Source organism: Pan paniscus, chromosome X, assembly GCF_029289425.2.
Source record: "Pan paniscus chromosome X, NHGRI_mPanPan1-v2.0_pri, whole genome shotgun sequence".
Classification (NCBI taxonomy): Eukaryota; Metazoa; Chordata; class Mammalia; order Primates; family Hominidae; genus Pan; species Pan paniscus.
Genome location: NC_073272.2, coordinates 31,178,274 through 31,200,816, shown reverse-complemented (window position 1 = coordinate 31,200,816; position 22,543 = coordinate 31,178,274). Strand labels below are relative to the sequence as shown.

At 36.5% G+C, this 22,543-nt stretch overlaps 1 protein-coding gene across 1 annotated transcript in view; it reads right to left on the bottom strand.

Annotated features, from left to right (window-relative positions):
• The window catches only part of IL1RAPL1 (interleukin 1 receptor accessory protein like 1), a 1,371,738-nt gene that overhangs the window by 548,239 nt on the left and 800,956 nt on the right, over positions 1–22,543 (bottom strand). Inside the window, exons 4-5 of the mRNA XM_008959191.5 lie at positions 11,293–11,479; positions 8,423–8,576 (exon numbers count right to left, since the gene is read on the bottom strand). Of these exons, the coding sequence (XP_008957439.2) occupies positions 8,423–8,576; positions 11,293–11,479 (341 nt within the window). The remainder of the gene's footprint in view (positions 1–8,422; positions 8,577–11,292; positions 11,480–22,543) is intronic.

Here is a 22,543-nt window from a genome sequence, read left to right as displayed (position 1 = left end):
ATGGAATATCATAGCATAAGAATAATGAATAAAGTGCAGATGAATGGAATAACATACATGCATATTTGAAACAAAATTTGGAGTTGAAGAAGCCAGACAGAATACACAACATGTGGGTCCTAATTTATAAGTTTCAAAACCAGGCAAAATGTAGCTATATCGCTTTGTCATACACTATCAGCTAATACAATTTTTAAAAACGCAAGAAAATAAATACCCTAAAACTCACATACTGAGGTACCTATCCAGTAGTGGAGAGGAAGGGGTTTATAATCAGAAGGGCATAAGGGGGCTTCTATGGGGCCTATAGTATTCTATTTCTTTGCCTAGTTGAGTTCTTTTGATAGCATGCTAAGCAGCTACTTGTTTACATTTTATACACTTTTTGGTTATATATGTTATTATTAAAAGAAATAAGTAAAAATATGTACTGGATTCTGTATTTCTTATTAGGATAAAAATCTCTCACTAAAGAGAGGTGAAATAATACATTCCAGAAAAAAATATAAAAGCATATTACACAGCTTTATACAGAGCCTTTTAAATATAATATTTTAAACAATGTTTCCATTCAAAACAGACATATCTTCCAATAAAAAACGTAATGACTTTTGTCAAGAAAGAGAAGTTATTATAGTGTAAGACAGAATCAAGAATAAAACCTATCTTCATACACTGGGATGACGTGTTAAAAATGAACATAATCATCTCTATAGGAATACTCAGCACTGTATTCATACCTAAAAGTTCAACCACAGGTAGGCATTTGACTTAACAATATAAGAAAACTGATGTTATTTGACTTAAATCTCAATACAAATCCGCAATATAATGTAGGAAATGAAAAGGTTTATGTAAAACTCGGCAGTATTAGACTCGTGCAAATGTAATTGCGGCTTTTGCCTTTACTTTCCAGGGCAAAAACCCGCAAAGTTATGGCAAAAACCGCAATTATGTTTGCACCAACCTAAATATTAATAAAAGTAGAGTGTGAGATCTGGATGGAGGGTATTATTCCTCCATAATTTTCTCCACTTTTCAAGTGTCAAGAGTATTATTTTGCCAATTATAAACACATTTTAAAAGCAACTGATTTAAATTGGATTGTGTCAATCATATTGAATTCATTCACTCAAGAATGCACAACTGCTGAGTGACAACTATAGGTCAGACATTATGCTAGAGTCTTATTGAGTTTGGGAACCCCAGACTGAAAATGACATTGCCATTTTTGGTTTCAGCTTCTACATGTAAATAGCTTAGAAGCTGTCACTCCATTGCTATACCAAGAAAAAGCTGAAAAAAAAAACCTGAAAACTAAAATCTTTTGAGAACTGAGGTTTCAGGGCAAAGAACCACCCCAAAATTTGAAGAGCAAGTAAATCCCAGAGAGTCACAGCTGAGATCACTATTACTTACTTGGAGCAGAAGCCGTTAGAGCAATACACTCCATCAGCAATCATCACAACCAGACTCAGATATGACACAGATGTTGAAATTATCATACAGGGAATTTAAAATAACTATGTTTAGTATAGTAAGTGCTCTAATGGGACAAAATAGATCACATGATAGAACAGATGGGTAATATAAGAAGAGAGATTGCAATGTTAAAAAGAATCGAAAGGAAATGCTAGATTTGCTTTTTTTTTTTGAGACGGAGTCTCGCTCTGTCACCCAGTCTGGAGTGCAGTGTCGCGATTTCGGCTCACTGCAAGCTCTGCCTCCCAGGTTCACGCCATTCTCCTGCCTCAGCCTCCCGAGTAGCTGGGACTACAGGTGCCCACCACCACGCCCGGCTAATTTTTTGTATTTTTAGTAGAGACAGGGTTCCACCATGTTAGCCAGGATGGTCTTGATCTCCTGACTTTGTGATCCGCCCACCTCGGCCTCCCAAAGTGCTGGGATTATAGGCGTGAGCCACTGTGCCCAGCCAGGAAATGCTAGAGTTTTTAAAAAACAAACATTGTAACAGAAATGAAGAAGCCCTTTGATGGTCTCATCAGTACACTGGACACCAGTTCAGGAAACAATGTGTGAGCTTGAAAATAGATCAGTAGAACTTTATCAACTGACATGCAAAGAGAAAAAATGAACAATAAAAACAGAAAAGAACATCCAAGAACTGTGAGATAATTTCAAAAGGCATAATATATGTATAATCGGAATATCAAAAGTAGAAAAAAAAAGAATGGAGCAGAATAAATATCTGAAATAATAATGGTCATGGAATTTTCAAAATTGAGAGACATCAAACCAGAAATCCAGGAAGCTGATAAAACACTGAGTAGGATAAATAACAAAATCACTATACCTAGGCATACCATATTCAATCTACAGAAAAAAAAAAAAAACACAGACAATCTTGAAAGAACACAGAGAAAATATCATATCTATACAGGCACAGAGATAAGTATCAGAGTGAACATCTCATCAAAAACCATGCAAGCAATAAAAGAGTGGAGTGGCATATTGAAAGTGACAAAACGAAAAAAGTACCAATCAAAAATTCTACATCCAGACTGGGCGCGGTAGCTCACGCCTGTAATCCCAGCACTTTGGGAGGCTGAGGTGGGTGGATCACAAGGTCAGGATATCAAGACCATCCTGGTCAACATGGTGAAACCCCGTTTCTACTAAGAATACAAAAATTAGCTGGGCATGGTGGCACGTGTCTGTAATCCCAGCTACTCGGGAGGGTGAGGCAGGAGAATTACTTGAACCCAGGAAGCAGAGGTTGCAGTGAGCCGAGATCATGCCACTGCACTCCACCCTGGGCGACAGAGCAAGACTCCGTCTCAAAACAAAACAAAACAAAAAACAAACAAAAAAATTCTATATCCAGCAAAATTCTTTTTCAAAGGGGAAAAATAAATAAAGGCATTCTCTGATAAATGAAAACTAAGGGACATCATCACCACTGGACCTTCATTGCAAGAAATGCCAAAGGAAGTTTTTCAGGCAGAAGAAAAGTGTATGGAATAGAAACTTGGATCTACATAAAGAAGAGTGCCAGAGAAGGAATAAATGAAGGTAAAATAAAATATTTTATTTCTCTTATTCTAAATTGATGTAAAAGATAACTTTGTTTAAAATAACAGTAACAATATATTGGGTGATTATACAATATGGGTAAGTGAAATGAATGAGAACAATGTCATAAAGGATAGGAGAGAGGAACTGGGAGTACTCTGTAATAAGGTATCTGTACTACATAGTGTTTTTTGAAGGTGGACTGAGATTAGTTTAAAATTGGAATATCCAGGGCTATCACTAAAATATATATCTAAAAAGAAGGAAAATTGATGTAAAAATGGAAGAGATAAAATGCTCAATTAAAAGGAAGGAAGGCAGAAAGGAGTGAAGGAAATGCATATTGCTAAGTGAAAGAAGCCAGTCTGAAAAGGCCAAAAACTGTATGATTTCAATTATGTGACATTCTGGAAAAAGCAAAACTATAGTTATGGTAAAAAGATCGGTTGTTTCCAGGGATTCGGAAGGCAGAAAGAAGGGCTGAACATATGAAGTGTAGAGTCTTTTTTAGGGCAGTGAAACTATTCTGTTACTTTTTAATTATGAATACATGACACTATGCATTTGTTTAAACTCATATAACTTCACAGCACAAAGAGAAAACCTTAATGTATGCAAATTTTAAATATAATTCAGGAGGTCAGAGGATCCTGGGAAATACAGAATATGATAAAACAATCTAACTATATTACAAATATGTGAGATAACCTCACTGAAGCAGGTGAGGGGAAAGGTGCTGACCTTAGCAACTTTGGAAATGAGTGAAGTCTGTAAGCCTAAATGCTAAAACAATTGTACGTAAACACCATATTCTAATGATAAAGTTGTTTCCCACATGGGCACAGGTTAACAAATTCTGATCTCACTATACATTTATACTGGAAGTGAACAATTAAGTAAAAGAATGGCAGATGGTGAGAACCAGTTTTCTAACTACTGGATTGGGAGGTTACACATAAGGTAGGGGAAGAGGCTAAAATGATCCATATGGTAATAAATTAGAGTTGGAAACATCAGTATGAACTCATGTTTAACTTAATATAAACACAGGTGGTTACACATATAAATATCTATAGATATGTGTATATGTTTATGTGTTACTATACACATTTTTCTTTTTTTGTCGATTAGAAAAGCTTCAAAACAACTATATCCCAGTAGCAATGAGTACTCTCAACATGAAGGTATTCATTTTTGGTATAATTCTCCAATAAAAGCAACATGGCATCTTTGAAAAAATATATCTGATGTAGGGACTGGGGCAGGAAATATACAAGATGAGCTTAGAGCATCTTAAAGGGCCAGAAAGTAGGAAAGTACTCAAACATACACACACACACACACACACACACACACACACACACCCCAATATGAGTATGTCACAGGGACAAAGGAGCCAACTAAAAGAGCTCTTAATGACCAAAACTGTAATAATTTGAGCAACAAAATAAATAAGGTAATCTGGATTATAAAGCAAAGTATAAAATAACTGTTAAGTCCAAACTGGTATAGAGCAACAATTGAATAAGTAGATAAATGTGGGAGAACAGACATATATCTCATGTAGCAGAATACCACACAAAATATGTGGACATTCTGCTCTCAGAGAGGTGGAACATAACCTCTCACTCCTTTAGCATGGATGACATATAGCATGGATGACAAAAACTACAGTATAAAAATGGGGAAGAGAGTAACTTTACAGTGGAAAAACCTACCTAATACTACCTCAGGTGATCAAGATCAACATCAACAGTGGTAAGTCAGGCTGATATGACATGTTGTGATTTTACCTCTGTGTTTTTTCTTCCAAGGACCTATAACCCTCGTCTAATCATGAAAACATCTCAGAAAAATCCCAAATATAGGACATTCGACAAAATACTCCTCAAAATTGTAAAGGTCATCAAAAATAAAAAAAAAATGTAAAACAGTCACAACCAAGAGTATCTTAAGGAGACATAACAACTAAATGTTATGTGCTATTCTAGATGGGATCCTGGAACAGAAACAAGGACATCAGGTAAAAAGCATAGAAATCTAAATAAACTACGGACTTTATTTAATAATAATGTGCCAAAATCAGTTCATTAACTCTAACGAATATACCATATTAATATTAGACGTGAATAACAGGGGGAACTGAATGCAGGCTATATGGGATTTCTACTATATTTTTTCTGTAAATCTAAAACTGTTCTAAAATCAAATGCTTATTTAAAAAATAAAAGACATTGCCCTTGACTCTAAGTTCCTCACATTCTTATGAAAATACGGGAGTGTCATTAAATAGTTTGATGCAATGAGGTAAGTGCTGCAATAGAGATGCTAAAAGTGCTGTGGATGCATGGAGTACGTGCCTCAACAAGGGGATAACGTTTTAGCTGTGCCTTGAAGAAAGGGTGAGAATCAGGGATGTGACAAAGGAGAAGAAAAGAAACCTTCCAGAGGGAGAAAACCATGAATAAGAGTTCAGAGGGAGGACATTTGGAGTAAGAACTTCAATGTGGGTAAAGCTAATAAAAGATAGAGGCTAGAGATGGTGCCGTAACATCTTTAATTTAAAAGAAACAAATTGAGAATGTTTCAGGAGTTTGACACCAGCCTGGCCAACATGGTTAAACCCGGTCTCTACTAAAAATACAAAAATTAGCTGGGCATGGTGGCACGGGCCTATAATCCCAGCTACTCGGGAGGCTGAGGCAGGAGAATCTCTTGAACCTGGGAGGCAGAGGTTGCAGTGAGCCAAGATTGCACCACTGCACTCTAGCCTAGGCAACAAGAGAGAAACTGTTTCCCAAAGAAAAAAAAAAGATGTTTAAAATACCAAAAGTGCTGGACAGGTTTATAATTCCTTTCACTGTGATCTGTTTTGTTGAACCAGTACTTCACTTAGCTAAGGATATACATTTTCAATAAGGGAAGGATCGATCACCCATAAAAGCTCACGATGCTGCCTGCACATTTAGCCACTTCCTTCGGCCAGAAATTTCCTTTTTACATATAGGATTCCTCTTTTTGTTTTTTTTAAAGTGACATTATAACAAACTTCAAATTCCACTAAAACCAAATAATATTATGTTTTCCATAATATTTTCATTAAGTAAAATATGATAATGATGTGCAGAAAACCAAGATAAAAAACAGTGATTCCTTATCATTCAGATACTGCCCATGTTTGTTGCTTTAACTGAGGAATATAATTTGGGTTTTAAGAATTGCTCTTTAATTTGGCCCCACAGTAAATGTGCTATAGTGTCACACCATTTAAAACAATGTTATACATAAATATATCTTCCCAGTAGACTTGTTGTTAATACCTAAAATGCATTTTAGTATATACTGTTCTTAATTCTAGGGCATGTAGCTCTACATTAACCCAAAATTTCACATCCAGTCAAACTGTTTCATAATTTATTTGCCCAAATCATTGTCTCAGGTAAGACTACATATGATAGAAATACTTATGATAATAAGTGGAATGAAAACTTTCATTAAAACTTTATCTTCCTCTTGAATATCAAGACTCAATTACTCTTTGTTTTTATATAAAGAAAAGAAGATATTTTGGGACAAATGAAGTTTAGGAAAGTACGGTTGCCCTGGAAAGCATTTAGGATATAAAGAGTTCTATTTTTGGTTCTATAAAATAGTCTTATACAAGCTGTTTTACCATTCAGAGCCCAGTGTTCAGTATCCATGATACTGTGCTCCAATTGTCTCATACTAGGTACTGGTTTAGAATCCTAGCATTTCTAGAAAGGGGAAAGAGGTGCTTACTAAAGATGAGTTCTCCACTCTGAAGAATAAAGGCTAGAAGTGCATTCTATTTTCTATTCAGGATAGATTGCTTTACTTTATATTTTTAAATTCCTTTGCCCCAATACTACTGGTTGAAAAACCACTTCAGTAGAGATTAAAGGAAAAAATTAAGTAACAGATGAAAAACAAATTTCAAAATTGATTGTATAGAAACTCAAGTATAGCCAGATACCTTAAAAGAAATAAATTATTATAAGATGTAGGTGACTACCACAAAACACTTTTCATATACAGGGAAAACTAATTTTAAGTGGACCAGTGAACAAATAAAACTGTTTAATTTAAAACAGCTAATGTCCTTTTTATGCTTTTCTATATAAGTTTTACAAGTATGATCATACACAAAAGTCACCAAGAAGAATCTCTCAATAAGAATATGAGAATAATATTTTTAATTTCTGAATGTTGCTCTTATTATCCCCACTTTTCTCATGAAACCACCTTGTAAGAAATGCACTATAAAGAAAAAAAATGTATGAATGCAATTTTCATGGACAAAAATTATGCACATTTGGATATAATTCTGCATTTTGCAAATTTATGTCATACATATTACCTTACTTCATTTGATCCTTGCAAAAACCCTATGAAATAAGAACAGCAAATTTTATCAACACCATTTTATACATGAAGAAACTAATATGCTGAAGGCTGTGGCAACTCCACCAACCTATGTGACTAGTGAGTTGTAGATTCATGATTACAGGTAGTGTTCTGAATCTTGTCCTCATGTCCTTCCACCTTAGCAACCAGCTATGAAAATGACTCTATGCATCACATCTCACATAATTATTCAATGACTGCACCTGAAGTTATGCTATTTTCAAGTTCATGAGGACATGTATGTCAGATTGATAGAGTGATAAATAAGTAAAAGGGAAAAGTGACTTTTCTAAGTTGGAGCAAGACAGGAAGACAGAGGTAGATTTCATATATTCTATTTAGCCACTCTAGGAAATGTTTCCAAAAATGATACCATTATAAAATATAAGCATAATTTTTGGAAATCATAAACTCATTTTTATTTCAAGTACTTTCAAAAGCTAACATTTCTTTTTTTTTTTTTTTCTGAGACTTCGTCTTGCTCTTGTCCCCCAGGCTGGAGTGCAATGGCACGATCTCAGCTCACTGCAACCTCTGCCTCCCGGGTTCGAGTGATTCTCCTGCCTCAGCCTCCCAAGTAGCTGGGATTACAGGCGCCCACCACCACGCCTGGCTAATTTTTGTATTTTTAGTAGACACAGGGTTTCACCATGCTGGCCAGGCTGGTCTTGAACCCCTGACCTCGTGATTCGCCCACCTTGGCCTCCCAAAGTGCTGGGATTACAGGCATGAGCCACGGTGCCCGGCCCAAAAGTTAACATTTCTATAACTCCCTAAACATATTGTCTCTAGCCTTTTGAATGGACTTCAGTGGAAGATGATTCAAAAGCAAGGAGGAATAAATTTCACCTAGCATTTGATTACGTAATTCTTTAGAGATTAAAAATATCAATGTGTAGCATAAAAACTAACTTAAAATAGTAGTTTCATCACTTGCAAGTGAAATATTGAAGACTGTGATTACCTGTAACAGTTAATTCAGTAGTTCTTCTCACAACAAAGCCTCCATATTTTAATTCACAGGTATAATTTCCAATGTCATCTTCTCTGACTTCTCTTATAAGCAGAGTATCTCTTTTGAATACAATACTTGGCCTCCATGTTTTTGTCCTGCATTCCTATATGAAGAACATACAATTTGGGTAGTACATATAGTAATGGAAAAATATAGAACAGTTTTAAGTAACTAAAACAAAAGCTTTTAAAATTGCATTTTAAAGGGACTAAAAAGTTTGAAACTAATGCTAAATAATTTCATTTCTTCTCAAAATCTCTGGGAAATCAATTTGCTTCCTAGAATAATATGGCAAGTTGCACTGGTCATTAATTATACATTTTTGAACCAATGAATACTTCAATCTGAAGATTATTTTTTTGGAAAAGTCAATTAACTTCTAAGATTAGTATATCTAAACCAGATATGTATTGATTTATTAGATATAAGAATAGAGATGTATGCTAAGACTATCCGTGACATCATTTTGGAAACAAATATTTCACATTTCATGATTGTGAAATCAACCATATTGAAATTGATAACATAAAATACAAACCATATTATTTTACTGGAAAGCAGAAAATTTGCCGTACAAAAGATTGCACCGTTCAATGATTGTACCTGAATTCTATTTCAATATTTGACACACTTTAGTTTTGCATTTAGTAAAAATTAAATCTCTTCATAGTGTATGCATGCTATAATCCATGAAAGAAACAATCAACATTTATATGCAAGGTCTTTAGAGTTCCATAAATATCTGTTTTCATTGTTAATAGACTTAGCAAATTATGGTCTCTGAATTAAGCTTTGAATAATAATGATGTTGGCTCAGGAGATTTCTGTTTTTGCCAAAACAGAAGTCAATTTCCTCTAGCCAGATTTGAAATCAATGGAACGAGGATAAAATAGCTTTAAAACATTTGACATTCTTCAGGGGTAATATTATTTCTAAAAAATTGTATTGCCAAATCAAATTTTTGCAGAACATTATTTTATGTGGCTCAATGCCTTTGTGTAATTGGGGGCAATTTTCGTGTTATTTCTGACCAAAATATACACTGTATATGCCATATTAGTTGCATGACTTGTGGTAATTGCATAAATTTTCCACTGAATGTGTGACATCTACATTTAGCCAGATTAATTATTTTATAGTATTCCACTATAGAAGTAGCCCTTAAATCTCTGCTATTTAGACTACAGGGGCTAATCTTTGACTATGGAAAAATAATCTGAAATGTTATGACTTTTAAATACCACATATACTGCATCCCCACCCACCACTTCACTAGTCTGCATAGCTTAAGGTCAAAATTACTGTGGCAATGTTGGAAATATGACTAAAGGACCAGCCACTTTTTACACTGTGTGTGTGTGTAGTCTCTCATCTTTCAGCAAATTTTAAGATGCTCTTTGCAAAAGGTGAGAAAAGAAACACAACTCTTAAAATAAACGTATTAGTGAACAACAAAGACACTGCATATTTAGAAGCTGATGTCACACATGAGTACTAAGAAAAAAAAGGGTTTATTTGGAGACTTTGGGTCAAATTCCCCTAATACCACTCCCCCTTGAAGCAATCATCAGGGATTGCCTCAGAATCTGCCTGTGGAAGTCAGACAAACCACAGGGTGGTTTGAGATGTGAGGGTGGTTAAGGATAAGAAATACTCCAACAATTAAAAAAAGAGAAAAAGAAAATTCATTCCCACAGTAACAGAAACCAGCAGGACTAATATTTGAGTTCCATTTAACATGGTCTAGGATTGAAAATCAAGCAAGGGACAAGTATAAAAATCTTCCAACAGTTCCCTTGATGTTCTGAACCCACAATTTCACATTATCAAGAATCAAAAGTAAGTCTTACTTAGGAAAGAGCATTGCTGTTTTGGAAAAATCTTTTTTAAAATTGTTAAAGGTTTGTTTCTTGTTTTATTTCTAACAGTTTTTGAATTCATCTTCAGTCTGTCATGAGGGCTCACATTCTGTATACTGACATTTGTGGATCTAGTTACAAAGAGGCCCAGTTTCTAAAGTCCTACTTCCAGTGAGTTAGACAAAGCAAATGTTACATAAGGATTCTTTAAACTATGTACAAAATATTCTGGAGGAATGTTCACAGCATCTATACTTTATTTTTTGAGTACATTCAATAACAAAAATTTCTTTTATTGTATAAACAAGCTTAAAATTATGTTCAAATCTGGAATATCAGTAAACATCAATGATGGTGATAGGAAAGTCAGAGGTTGGATTATTCTGTTTAAGTTTACAGTTTCATCTGGTTTTGGAAGAAAGTTACTTTAATATTATATTTCTGGTGTCATAAAATTTCCTCAGATGTTATTTCTTCAAAATGTTTATGTTTATACATGAAAAAGATTAGAATATGGACAAAATTATGTCCATTAAACAGAACATTCCATGAAAAACTAGTATACGATTTTATCCTGGAAAAAAATCAGTCCTTTTTCCTTTTGTTTGGGGACACTTTGAAATGCTAATGTGAAGAACCCTGAAAAGAAGGTTCAAGGTAATTTAGTTCCTGAAATTATCAACCCAGACCATAATAGACTTGAAAGAACTGTCCATGGAAATAAAATATAAACATAAACACAACAGCTTATTACAGTGGATTACCAATACAAACATTGACTAGAATTTACTAAAGCCATTGGTTAAAAAACATATAATGACCAGTACAACTTGCTATATTATTCTAGGAAGGCAAAGCTAAACTATATCACACCCATCTAAGTTTTCTATCCAATTTGCCCCAGAATATAAGGCACCATTAATTTGTTAACAGGAAATAGAACCACCCGCAGTCCATACCTTGTACCAAAGGATTTCAGGTTCTCTGGTTGGCAGTAGAAAATCCTCTATGTCACGGCATGAAATTTCCTTGCTTTTGCTAAGTTCAGCTTTTTCAAAATACTTCATCTTGGAATTATAGCAGAGTCCAGTGTCATTTTCACCCACTGTCAGCGAGATGGATACTTTCATACAGTAAGTGGAGTTTCTGTAACAAAGCAGAATAAATACAGTGACCTGGTGTGAACAAAAAGCAAGTGCTGCCAAGGCAGTGTATTTAATTCACTTAAAAGAGAAGCAAAAACTTCATTGTTTAACTAATTTTATGGTATCTTGACTTTTTCCACAGGGTTCTCTCTTGCTACCCAACTAAACAATACTTGCTCTTGTGAAGCTAAATGTATATTTATTTGTTTTTATTTGCCAGAGAAAAAGTTTTGTTTTACATTCAGGTTAAGTTTTAAAATGTTTAATAGATATTTTGTACCTAGAAAAAACAAATAAAGGAAGATTTAGGTCCAGAATAAAGTCAAGCCTGGGCTTATGCTAAAATTGGCAAATTCAATAGAAGTAGAAAAGTGTAACTAGCCTATTAATCACAGTGAGGTTCAGGAATAATGCTGCATACTCTTACAGTATTGGTTGTCTTGCTAAGACGAGTAGTTACTGAGTCTGGGCAGAACACGTTCTTGGATAAAAGTATTGCAAAGTTACTATCTTTATCGACCCATATCTACTTGGGTTGGAACCTAGAGTCCAGGTTGTCAGAGCTAAGCATTCTACTGTGTTACATAAGAACAACCCCATCCTGATAGACAGATTCTACAGAATCGGGTCATTAAATAAGCATCTCTTTTTTTCTTCCTGGTACATAAATCAAGTTTATAACTTGGAATAAGTGAGGCTATAAATCCTGTGCAGAAATCTTTTGGAAGGGTTGAGACCAAATGAAGTTTTTTGGGTAAATTGCACTACTTCTACTTGCTTTTTAAGTCTTAGGACATTCAATGAACACTGATAATGTGTCAGGCATGGTGCTGGCTAATGAGAAGAAAGAGAGGAATAAAATATTGAATTCAAAGTTTGCTTTAGAACTTCCCATTTGGTAAATAAGTGCCCAACTGCTTATTCATGTACATGGACATCAAATTCCTGTATTTGAGTCTCACTGCTTACCATCTCTACAAAACTGGGCAATTTATTTAACTCCTTTGAGTCTCAGCTGGGACTCATGGGAGAGCCAGCACTTGTCTGAGCATTAAAAAGGATACTGGATAGAAATCTGCTTGGCCTGTCATAGGTGCTCCGTGATACTGCTGGTTCCTCTTTGCATCTGTACACATGCACAACATCTCTTAAGTCCTCCTCCTTATTCAGCTAATGCTTTGACATTTAAGCAGCTCCCTTATTTAGATTCTTGCTTTTGTTTAATGCTCATATGACACAGTGAGAATGTCCAGAAAATAGATAGGTAGGTTATTAGGCTTTATATCTGGTAACAAAGAATATTTCCACAAAATTAGATGGTTCTTTATTGAATGTAGACATCTCTAGCTTCCTATAATACCTAGCCTACAATTAGATGAAAGATACTTAATAGGTGAAATAATTAGCCATTAAACAAAGTTAATCAGAAGCTTGAAAAAAGTCCTGAGCGTGTGTGTTCAGGAATTTTGCTAGAATAAGGCATATTCCCTGTCCTCAGGCCCTCACAATCCAGGGAAAGAGATAGGGAAATAAACAGCTGAAATTCAATATGATAATTACTACAAAGAGATATGAACTACCACAGTGGTATCAAAGAAAGAAACAAGAAGGCTCCATAAATGATGATACTTGAACTATCTTAGAGACTGAATAAGAATTTGGCAATTTTAAGAAGGGTTATCTGAGGTAACGGTTTGCACAAAGCCTGGAAGGCATAAAACAACTTACTGTGTTTAAGTAATTGCAAATAATGTGGAGTGACTGGAGTATAAAGGACTTGAGACTGAACAAATGCACAGAAGCAAGACTGAAAGTCACATAAGCCACTTCAAAGAGTTTAAACTTTATGTTAAGGAATGATGAAATTTGGATCTTAGAAAGGTTTTTCTGATTATAATGAGAAAAATGGGTTTGACTGTAAGGAAGAATAAATGCAATGAGACAAATTAGAAAGCAACTGCATTCATTCAGAAACAAATGGAAGCCCCAGTGAAAGCAATACACATTGGGACAGAAAAGAGGGATCATGTTCAAAATATACTTAAGACACTGAATCAATGTAACAGTGAGGAAGCAAAGGAAAGAGAGAGGCAACCAAGATGATCAAGAATTTTTCTCAGTTGAGTATATGAAATGTAGAGTCAATCTTTCAGCATAAAAAACACTGAAAAAGAAACAGCTTTGAGAGAAAAGAGTGTGTTAAATTTTAGCTTGAGCTTCACACCCAAGTGAAAAAGATATCCCTCTTTGGGTTTGCCAGCAATACTGCTCATGCATTATTTATTAATTTTACTCCAGTGCTGACTGGAGCATGCTCTTTCTAGGCTCATTATAAGATTATTTTTTCAGAAAAAAATTATCTACATTAACCTATTAACTATTTTAGGGCACATTCAAATATGCCTTAAGAAAATACTTAGGTTTTGGAATGATACAGATTTGTAGAACACAGAATTAAAAAAAAAAAAAAAAAACAGAAAGGCCTTTTAAGGAAAGTAAATCTGTGCATCATAATTTTGAAACTTCCACATAAATCGTTTAGACACAAGAGTCTTAGGTTTCCTTTCTCCTCAAACTATTGATTACTTTTGTTTGTCTGTTGTACTATATCTCTTTGTATGGAATACGAGACATTCATATACAGAGAGAAGGAGAGAGAGGCAGGGTCAAGTGAAGAGCAAGACTCCAAAGCCCAACCTCATGGGTTCAATCTCACTCACTCACTCAAGCTCAATCACTCATTATTTTTGAGAACTAGGGAAAGTTGGCAGGGCGCCGTGGCTCACGCCTGTAATCCCAGCACTTTGGGAGGCCGAGGTGGGTGGATCACGGGGTCAGGAGATCGAGATCATCCTGGCTAACATGGGGAAACCCCGTCTCCACTAAAAATAGAAAAAATTAGCCGGGCGTGGTGGCGGGCGCCTGTAGTCCCAGCTACTCGAGAGGCTGAGGCAGGAGAATGGCGTGAACCCGGGAGGCGGAGCTTGCAGTGAGCCGAGATCGCGAGACTGCACTCCAGCCTGGGCGACAGAGCGAGACTCCATCTCAAAAAACAGAAAACTAGGGAAAGTTACTTGGCTCCTTTGGCTTTCATTTCCTTATTAGGATAAGGTGAAAGTAATACCAAAGACTCCATAGGCTGCTGTGGGAAACGAATACAATAAAACTCATAAAGAGCTTAGAACATTGCCTGTCTTCCAGTGAACACTCAGTAAGCGTTAGATCTTATTATCGGCACCGCCTCCTTCATTCCCAGTTTCTTTATACTTCCATTTTGCAGTACAGTCGCACAGTGTTTGTTTAACAAATTAGAAAATACTACCATGATGAGGCCTTCAGTTCTTTGGTGTCTAATTAGTGTGAAGCTTAAAAATCCAGATAAGTCCTTATACTTTTCATTTGAAATATATGAGTGGGTTGAATAAGAATGACTAAAGTTGAATTAAATATGGACTCCCCACCACAGCCATCACCTCTTTCTCTTCTTTAAATACAAATGTCCCCTAATCTTCAGAAAGTGGCTCCAGAGGAGCATCACTTAGGTATTCTTATTTTCCTAACTTCTCCTTCAGCTCTGTGAGATGAGTGTCTGGTAATGTCTGGAACTCCAGATTCTCCAGGATGGCACTATTTTCAAATTACTTTCGATGTTTAATACTTGTTTACTGTTTCTGTTCATCAGGAGGTGATTTAAAAAGCTAAAAATAAAGTAGTATCCAACGAATGCTATAGTCCTATTTACTGAGAAGAGCTAACAGGAAGCAAGCAACTTGTGACACATTAATAAACATATGACACCCCTGAGGGGAATTTACACACTCTCAAAGCAAAGAGTACATTCCACCATCATCAAACTCGCGACATAACTGCTATGGTTCTCTGCTGTCAGGGAAATAACGTGGAATGGGGTAAATGGGGTAAAGAGAATGCTCCTACAGGACTTATGGTAAAACCATTAGCACATATTTACTCAGCTTTTATTGTTTATAACAGATGGGCTGCAGTCTACACAAAAACTTAAATCATGATTACTGGTTTCAGTATTTATAAAATGGCTAGAGAGACAGGACATGCATGCAGGCAGAGAAAACAGAGTTATTTACAACTGAGAGTAAACACCCCACTATCCTTTCTAGTGAAGAAAGAATATTAGTATAGACTTAAAAAAAAATCTAGTTGTCTCTGGCAAGGGTGACCGTGAGGTCCACACCAGGTACACACACAACATATTGGAGAAACAACTAACATAAAGTTACTTCTTTCAGTGTCTTCACGTTACAGCAAAGGGACCCAATGCTGAAAGAAGTCAATGAGTTTTTCGAATTCTATTATCTAATTAGTGGTAGAAATGGGGTTAGAACTCACATCTCCTAACTTCTAATTCACTGGTCTCTTCTATAAGCTAGGGGAGGCAATTGGTGCTGGGTTAGCACACATAGACGCTATATACCTATAGATGACAATAGATATAGATATAGACATACCATTGTTTAAAACAAAAGAAAGTTACCTACCCTTAACCCTTGGTTTTACTTTATTTTACAGTCTAAAATAAACGTCTTCTGGACATTAAGAACTTAAATTTTCAAATTTTCTTCAGGACTTTAATGACCCAAGTTTTCAAAAAAATCCATGATCTAACTTGATTGTTTTGAAAATTTAGGTCCTTAAAGTCCCCAAAATCTGATAAGTGATATAAGGGAGCAAACGACCTGAAATACTATGTTTTCTTCATATTTTTCTACTATATAAAAGCATTTACTTCTGAAGCACTGGCTTTGAGTCCCGCCTTAAAAAGAAGAAAAAAAAATCTGATTCAGTGAAAATATTGGGAATTCCCAAATATTTTTGAACACAAGTAATCGATATATGACACAAAAATAAATTCAAAATAATTACTTCCATACAGTTTCCAGAAGTCAGTACAGCAGCACCCTGAACTCCTCCAGAGGTTTCTCAGTACTGCTGTACTTTGAAATAGAAGACAATTCAGAGTTGATATGCATGGGAGCTATCAGAGATTTTTTTTTTTTTTTTGAGATGGAATTTCGCTCTTGTTGCCCAGGCTGGAGTGCAATGGTGCAATCTCAGCTCACTGAAACCTCCACCTCCCGGGTTCAAGCGATTCTCCAGCCTCAGCCTCCGGAATAGCTGAGATTACAGGCACATGCTACCATGCCAGGCTAATTTTTGTATTTTTTGTAGAGAACAGGGTTTCACCATGTTGGTCAGGCTGGTCTCAAACTCCTGATCTCAGTTGATCTACCTGCCTCAGCCTCCCAAAGTGCTGGGATTACAGGCGTGAGCCACTGTGCCTAGCCGCTATCAGAGATTTTAAAATTCATTTTTAAAAGGATGACTACGTTGCATAACTATAGATCAAAGTGCAGAAATTTGGGTAGTGCAGGCAGAAGGTAAAAAAGGAAAATATGTGTGGAAAGGGAAATTTTGTATATCACTGATTCACTGACAAAGGATATTAAAAACCATTTATGTGATACCTTAATGTAGCACAGTTTTAATTATTCTGTAATCACATGCCCTATGTACGATAATGTGTAGTGTTTGGTATCTCTCTCTTACTCTAGCAGAATTACCAGTGACATGATTGTAAAATGTATCCTCTAATAGGATCACTAAACACATGACCTGTATATTCTGCTAATCCTCAAGTCCCTAAGGGAAATACCATTTTCATAATGTTTGGCAATCTTTTCCTACTTCATGAAGTAGTGTGTAAGAAAGCCAGAGATTTGATTAACTTTTTAAAAGGATTAAGTTGTTCTATGCCTCTGTGTTTTATATGGTCTACTCTAACATTCACTGGTCATTTTTCAAGTCATGATCTTTCCTTTTTGTAAGAATGAAGGCACATAATATTTTTCAAGTGTCATAAGCCTTTGGCACTGAAAAGCAGCACAGAGTGGCAGCAGATCTGAAGGTTCAGTTACTACAGACTCAAGCAGAAGTGAACTGTCTGGAAGGCAGCTTCTCAACCAGAAATTTGACCATCGTGTCTAATCGTTAGTTGTAAACATAAAGTGTTAGGAATCAAAAAGTGTCAAGGTTAGATTGTGGAAAGAGCATCTTAGAGTTTGTTAAACCTTAAATATACTTTGAAAGTTTACTTCTAATCTTAAAGCCTTCCATTTTCTTCCTTTTTTATTGTTCTGTCAGTCTTTATGGTAATGCCTGAAGCTACGCATGTGGCCCTCTCTTATATCTTATCTTTCTTAAACACAGTATGTTTGTAGCTACTAATACTAAATGAGAGATTTGTTTGGATTAGTTTTTCTTTTCAGAAGAGCTCTGGAGGGCCTACTGATTTAACCCTGGTTGAAATCAGCCCTTGGTGAAAAGATTAGAATGAGACCATTGAGCAGATGCTTAAAACCTAAAAATGCCAGTTTACTGCCTTCTCATTTGAAATTCGTTTTTAAACATTTTGTTGAACTGGTGAATTGAACTCCACCTAGTCTTTTGCTAACTGTAAATTCAAGATAATTGTCTTCTCTTTTTTAGTAGAAAGTGATCAATATAATTTTCCTATTTTTATTTTTCTAACCTATTATTCCTGGAATACTAGAATTGAGAAGGCCTAGGCATATAAAATTCTAGTCCAGTATTTCTGTCTGAGTTATTCTTGGACATGAACACTTTCAAACTTCACCTCTGTAGATTCCAAGAGTAAGGGAAAAGATAAGAGGGAGAAGAAGTAAAAACCATGTCACTGAGGGAAACTGAGGCCCAGGACATGGGTTCAAGATTACATACATTACATATAATTTCTTCAGGGCCTATGGCTGATTTCTTCGATCTTTATCCGTTTTAACCTTTTTTTTTTTTTTTTTTTTTTTTTTGAGATGGAGTCTCGCTCTATTGCCCAGGCTGGAGTGCAGTGGCGTAATCTCGGCTCACTGCTACCTCCACCTCCCAGGTTCAGGAGATTCTCCTGCCTCAGCCTCCCAAGTAGCTGGGACTATAGGCACCCGCCACCACGCCCGGCTAATTTTTTGTATTTTTAGTAGAGATGGGGTTTCACCGTGTTAGCCAGGCTGGTCTTGATCTCCTGACCTCGTGATCCGCCTGCCTCGGCCTCCCAAAGTGCTGGGATTACAGACGTGAGCCACCGCACCTGGCCAACAATCACAATTTTAAATTACAGTATTTATCCTCATTTTGCTACATCCACTATTAATATGTATGCTTCTCATAATATGTAAAATAAAGAAGTAAGCTGTATGCTGTTTGAATTCTTAGACGCACATTTTTTTAACTGAGGTAAAATTCACACAACATAAAATGAACCATTAACTATTTTAAAGTTTATAATTAAGTGGCATTTAATACATTGATAATGTTTTGGAATGCTCACCTCTATCTAGTTCTAAGACTAGAAAAGCTAGTACCCATTAGCAATTATTCGTCTTTCCTCTCTCCCTACAATAACTGGAAACCACCCATCTGCTTTCTGTCTCTATGGATCTGCTTATTCTGGATATTTCATATAAATGTCATCATATAAATGTAGCCTTTTGTATCTGGCTTCTTTTACTTAGCATAATGTTTTCAAGGTTCATCCACACTGTAGTATGCATCAGTACTTCATTCCTTTCTTTTGGCTGAACATTAGCCCACTGTATGATATATCACATTCCATGTATCCAATCATAAGCTTATTGGACATTTGGGTTTGTTTTCACATTTTAGCTATTGTGAATAATGCTGCTATGAACATGCATGAACAAATATTTAAGTCCCTGCTTTTAATTCTTTTCGGTATATATCTAGAATTTGAATTGCTGGGTCATATGGTTTAACTTTTTGAGGGACCAGGAATATATATTTTTTTAATCTCTTAAACTCTTTCTCCTTTTCTGAACATTTCAGTTTCTGTTGACACATGGATGGTAATTCATTACAGGAATTTGTTCACTGATGACCTGTTGAGGCTAAAGACTTCAAAGGCCTAATGATCTCCTTAAGTGCCTAGTACAGTACCAGGCATTTAGGAGGTACTCTCAATATATTACATGAATAAATGAATGAACTACTAGCTAATAGCTACAAAGTTCTGATTGCTTTTTTTTTTTTTTTTTTGGCTTAACCTTTCTAAACAACTCCCACCTAAACTCAACCATATTACTTTTTTGCCATCTTTCATTTTCTGGGGTTTTGAAATAACGCACATTTCTTTTTCTTTTTCTTTTTTTTTTTCAGACAGAGTCTTGCTCTTTCGTCCAGCCTGGAGTGCAGCGGCATGATTTCGGTTCACTGCAACCTTCACCTCCTACGTTCAAGGAATTATCGTGCCTCAGCCTCCCAAGTAGCTGGGACTACAGGCACCTGCCACCACGCCTGGCTGCTTTTTGTATATTTAGTAGAGGCGGGGTTTCACCATGTTGGCCAGGCTGGTCTCAAACTCCTGACCTCAAATGATCCACCCACCTTGGCCTCCCAAAGTGCTGGAATTACAGGCATGAGCCACTGTGCCCAGCTATAAATAACACATATTCCTTGATAGCATATACGGCAAACAGATGTGTCTTCCATGCCCGGAAAAAAATTGAAATAGAGTTGTAAAGATACTCTGCACTGAAAAGCTACACACAATCACCTGATGATCTTCTTATTTCATCCTACACACAACAGGCCTTCTTCTAACCATAGTTGACATTCTCGATGTGAAAGACAAGGGATAGGGAAGATAAATGTGTGAGTCACATTTGGGTAAGCTGCACATCACTTTTTGTTCTCCAAGCTTTACAAAGGCAGCTTATTCTAAGGTGGTCATAATATTTACCAAAACTCATGATCAGAATTTCATATAAAAAGTGACATCTTTGAACTCAGCACATTTAGAAATGGGTCCATACTCTGCAGACACAGACAGAACATAACAGACTATCTGCATCTGGAAAAACAAGATATTCTTCATCTATAAAAGGTCTAGAGAAAATGAAAACGCAAACCAGAAGTGCTCCCTGAAGAAGAGAATCACAGGCACTTCCCTCAAATTACATGTTCATAGCACCTGCTTGATGCTCTAATTTGAAGGCAGCACATGAGATTTTACTTGACTTTCTTCACCACTTCCTAATTTCATATTTTTCAACTCTTTCATCCCGTTTTCATCTCCTCTTCCCCTGTCATGGTTTGAAATAATTTCATTCTATGTATATGCAGCATATCTTTCCTTAAATTTCCAATTCAAAAAGGATGTTGTTTCATAAGAACAAAATAAAACAAAAAGAAAACACTAAGCCCAGCAATGGTGATGCAATGTAATATAAGACTAAATATATGATATTATTTATTAAGAATTGAATACAACTCTCACTGACTGAGCATTTAAAATTCATTCACGGCTGGGCAGGGTGGCTCATGCCTCTAATCCCAGCACTTTGGGAGGCTCAGGTTGGCAGATCACTTGAGCCCAGGAGTTCAAGACCAGCCTGGGCAACATGGCAAAACTCCACTTCTACAAAAAATAGAAAAATTGGCCAGACGTGGTGGTGTGTGCCTGTAGTCCCAGATACTCGGGAGGCTGAGGTGGGAGGATCACCTGAGCCTTGGAGGCAGAGGTTGCAGTGAGACAAGATCACACCACTGCCCTCCAGCCTGGTGACAGAATGAGACCCTGTCTCAAAACAAAAAAAAAAAAAAAAAAAAATCATTCACTCAGTCAATACAACACATGTATTGAGCAATGGCTATATGCGTGGCCTGGCTGGGGATAAAGCAGTGAATAAACAGAGTACTTGATTTTATGGAATTTATATCCTATTGAGAGGCAAATTGGGGAAGGAAGAAATACTGTATAGAAAGCTTTACCTTTCAATACCACCTCAAACACTGGGATGGGTAGTATCAAAAAATAAAAAGTGTAGGCCAGGCACGGTGGCTCACATCTGTAATCCCAGCACGTTGGGAGGCCAAGGCAGGTGGATCACGAGGTCAGGAGTTCAAGACCAGCCTGGCCAAGATGGTGAAATCCCCATCTCTACTAAAAATACAAAAATTAACCAGGTTTGGTGGTGGGCACCTGTAATCCCAGCTACTCAGGAGGCTGAGGCAGAGAATTGCTTGAACCCAGGAGGCGGAGGTTGCAGTGAGCTGAGATCGTGCTACTGTACTCCAGCCTGAGAAACAGAGTGAGACTCTGTCTCAAAAAACAATAATTAAAAAAAATTTTTTTAAAGTGTTTTGGGGGTTGGACAACAAGTATTGGCAAGGAGTGGAGAAATTAGAACCCTTGTGTATTACTGGTAGAATGTAAATTGGTGCAGCCACTGTAGAAAACAGTTTCGCAGTTCCTCAAAATGTTAAATATAGAATATCCAACAATACCTCTCCTAGGTATTCACACAAAATAATTGAAAAAAGGGACTCAAACAGATATTTGTACACCAATATTCGTAGCAGCAACACCCAAAAGGTGGAAACAATTCAAATGTCCATCAACAAATGAAAAGATTAAAAAGTGTGGTATATACATACAATAGGAATGTTATTCAGCCTTAAAAAGCAATGACATTCTGATACATGATACAACATGGATGAAACCTGAGAACATTAGGCTAAGTGAAATCAGTCAGTCACAAAAGGATAAATATTGTATGATTAAACTTATTTGAGGTCCCTAGGATAAGTAAATTCATAGACACAGAAAGTAGAGTAGAGGTTACCAGGAGCTGGTGGGAGGAAGGAATGGGAAGTTAGTGTTTCATGGGTAAAGAATTTCCTTTTTTTTTTTTTTTACTGAGACGGAGTCTCGCTCTGTTGCCCAGGCTGGAGTGCAATGGCACAATCTCGGCTCACCGCAACCTCCGCCTCCCAGGTTCAAGCGATTCTCCTGCCTCAGCCTCCCAAGCAGCTGGGATTACAGGCATGTGCCACCATGCCCGGCTAATTTTGTATTTTTAGTAGAGACTGGCTTTCTCCATGTTGGTCAGGCTGGTCTTGAACTCCCAACCTCAGGTGATCCACCCACCTCGGCCTCCCAATGTGCTGGGATTACAGGCTTGAGCCACTGCGCCCATGGGTAAAGAATTTCTATTTTGGA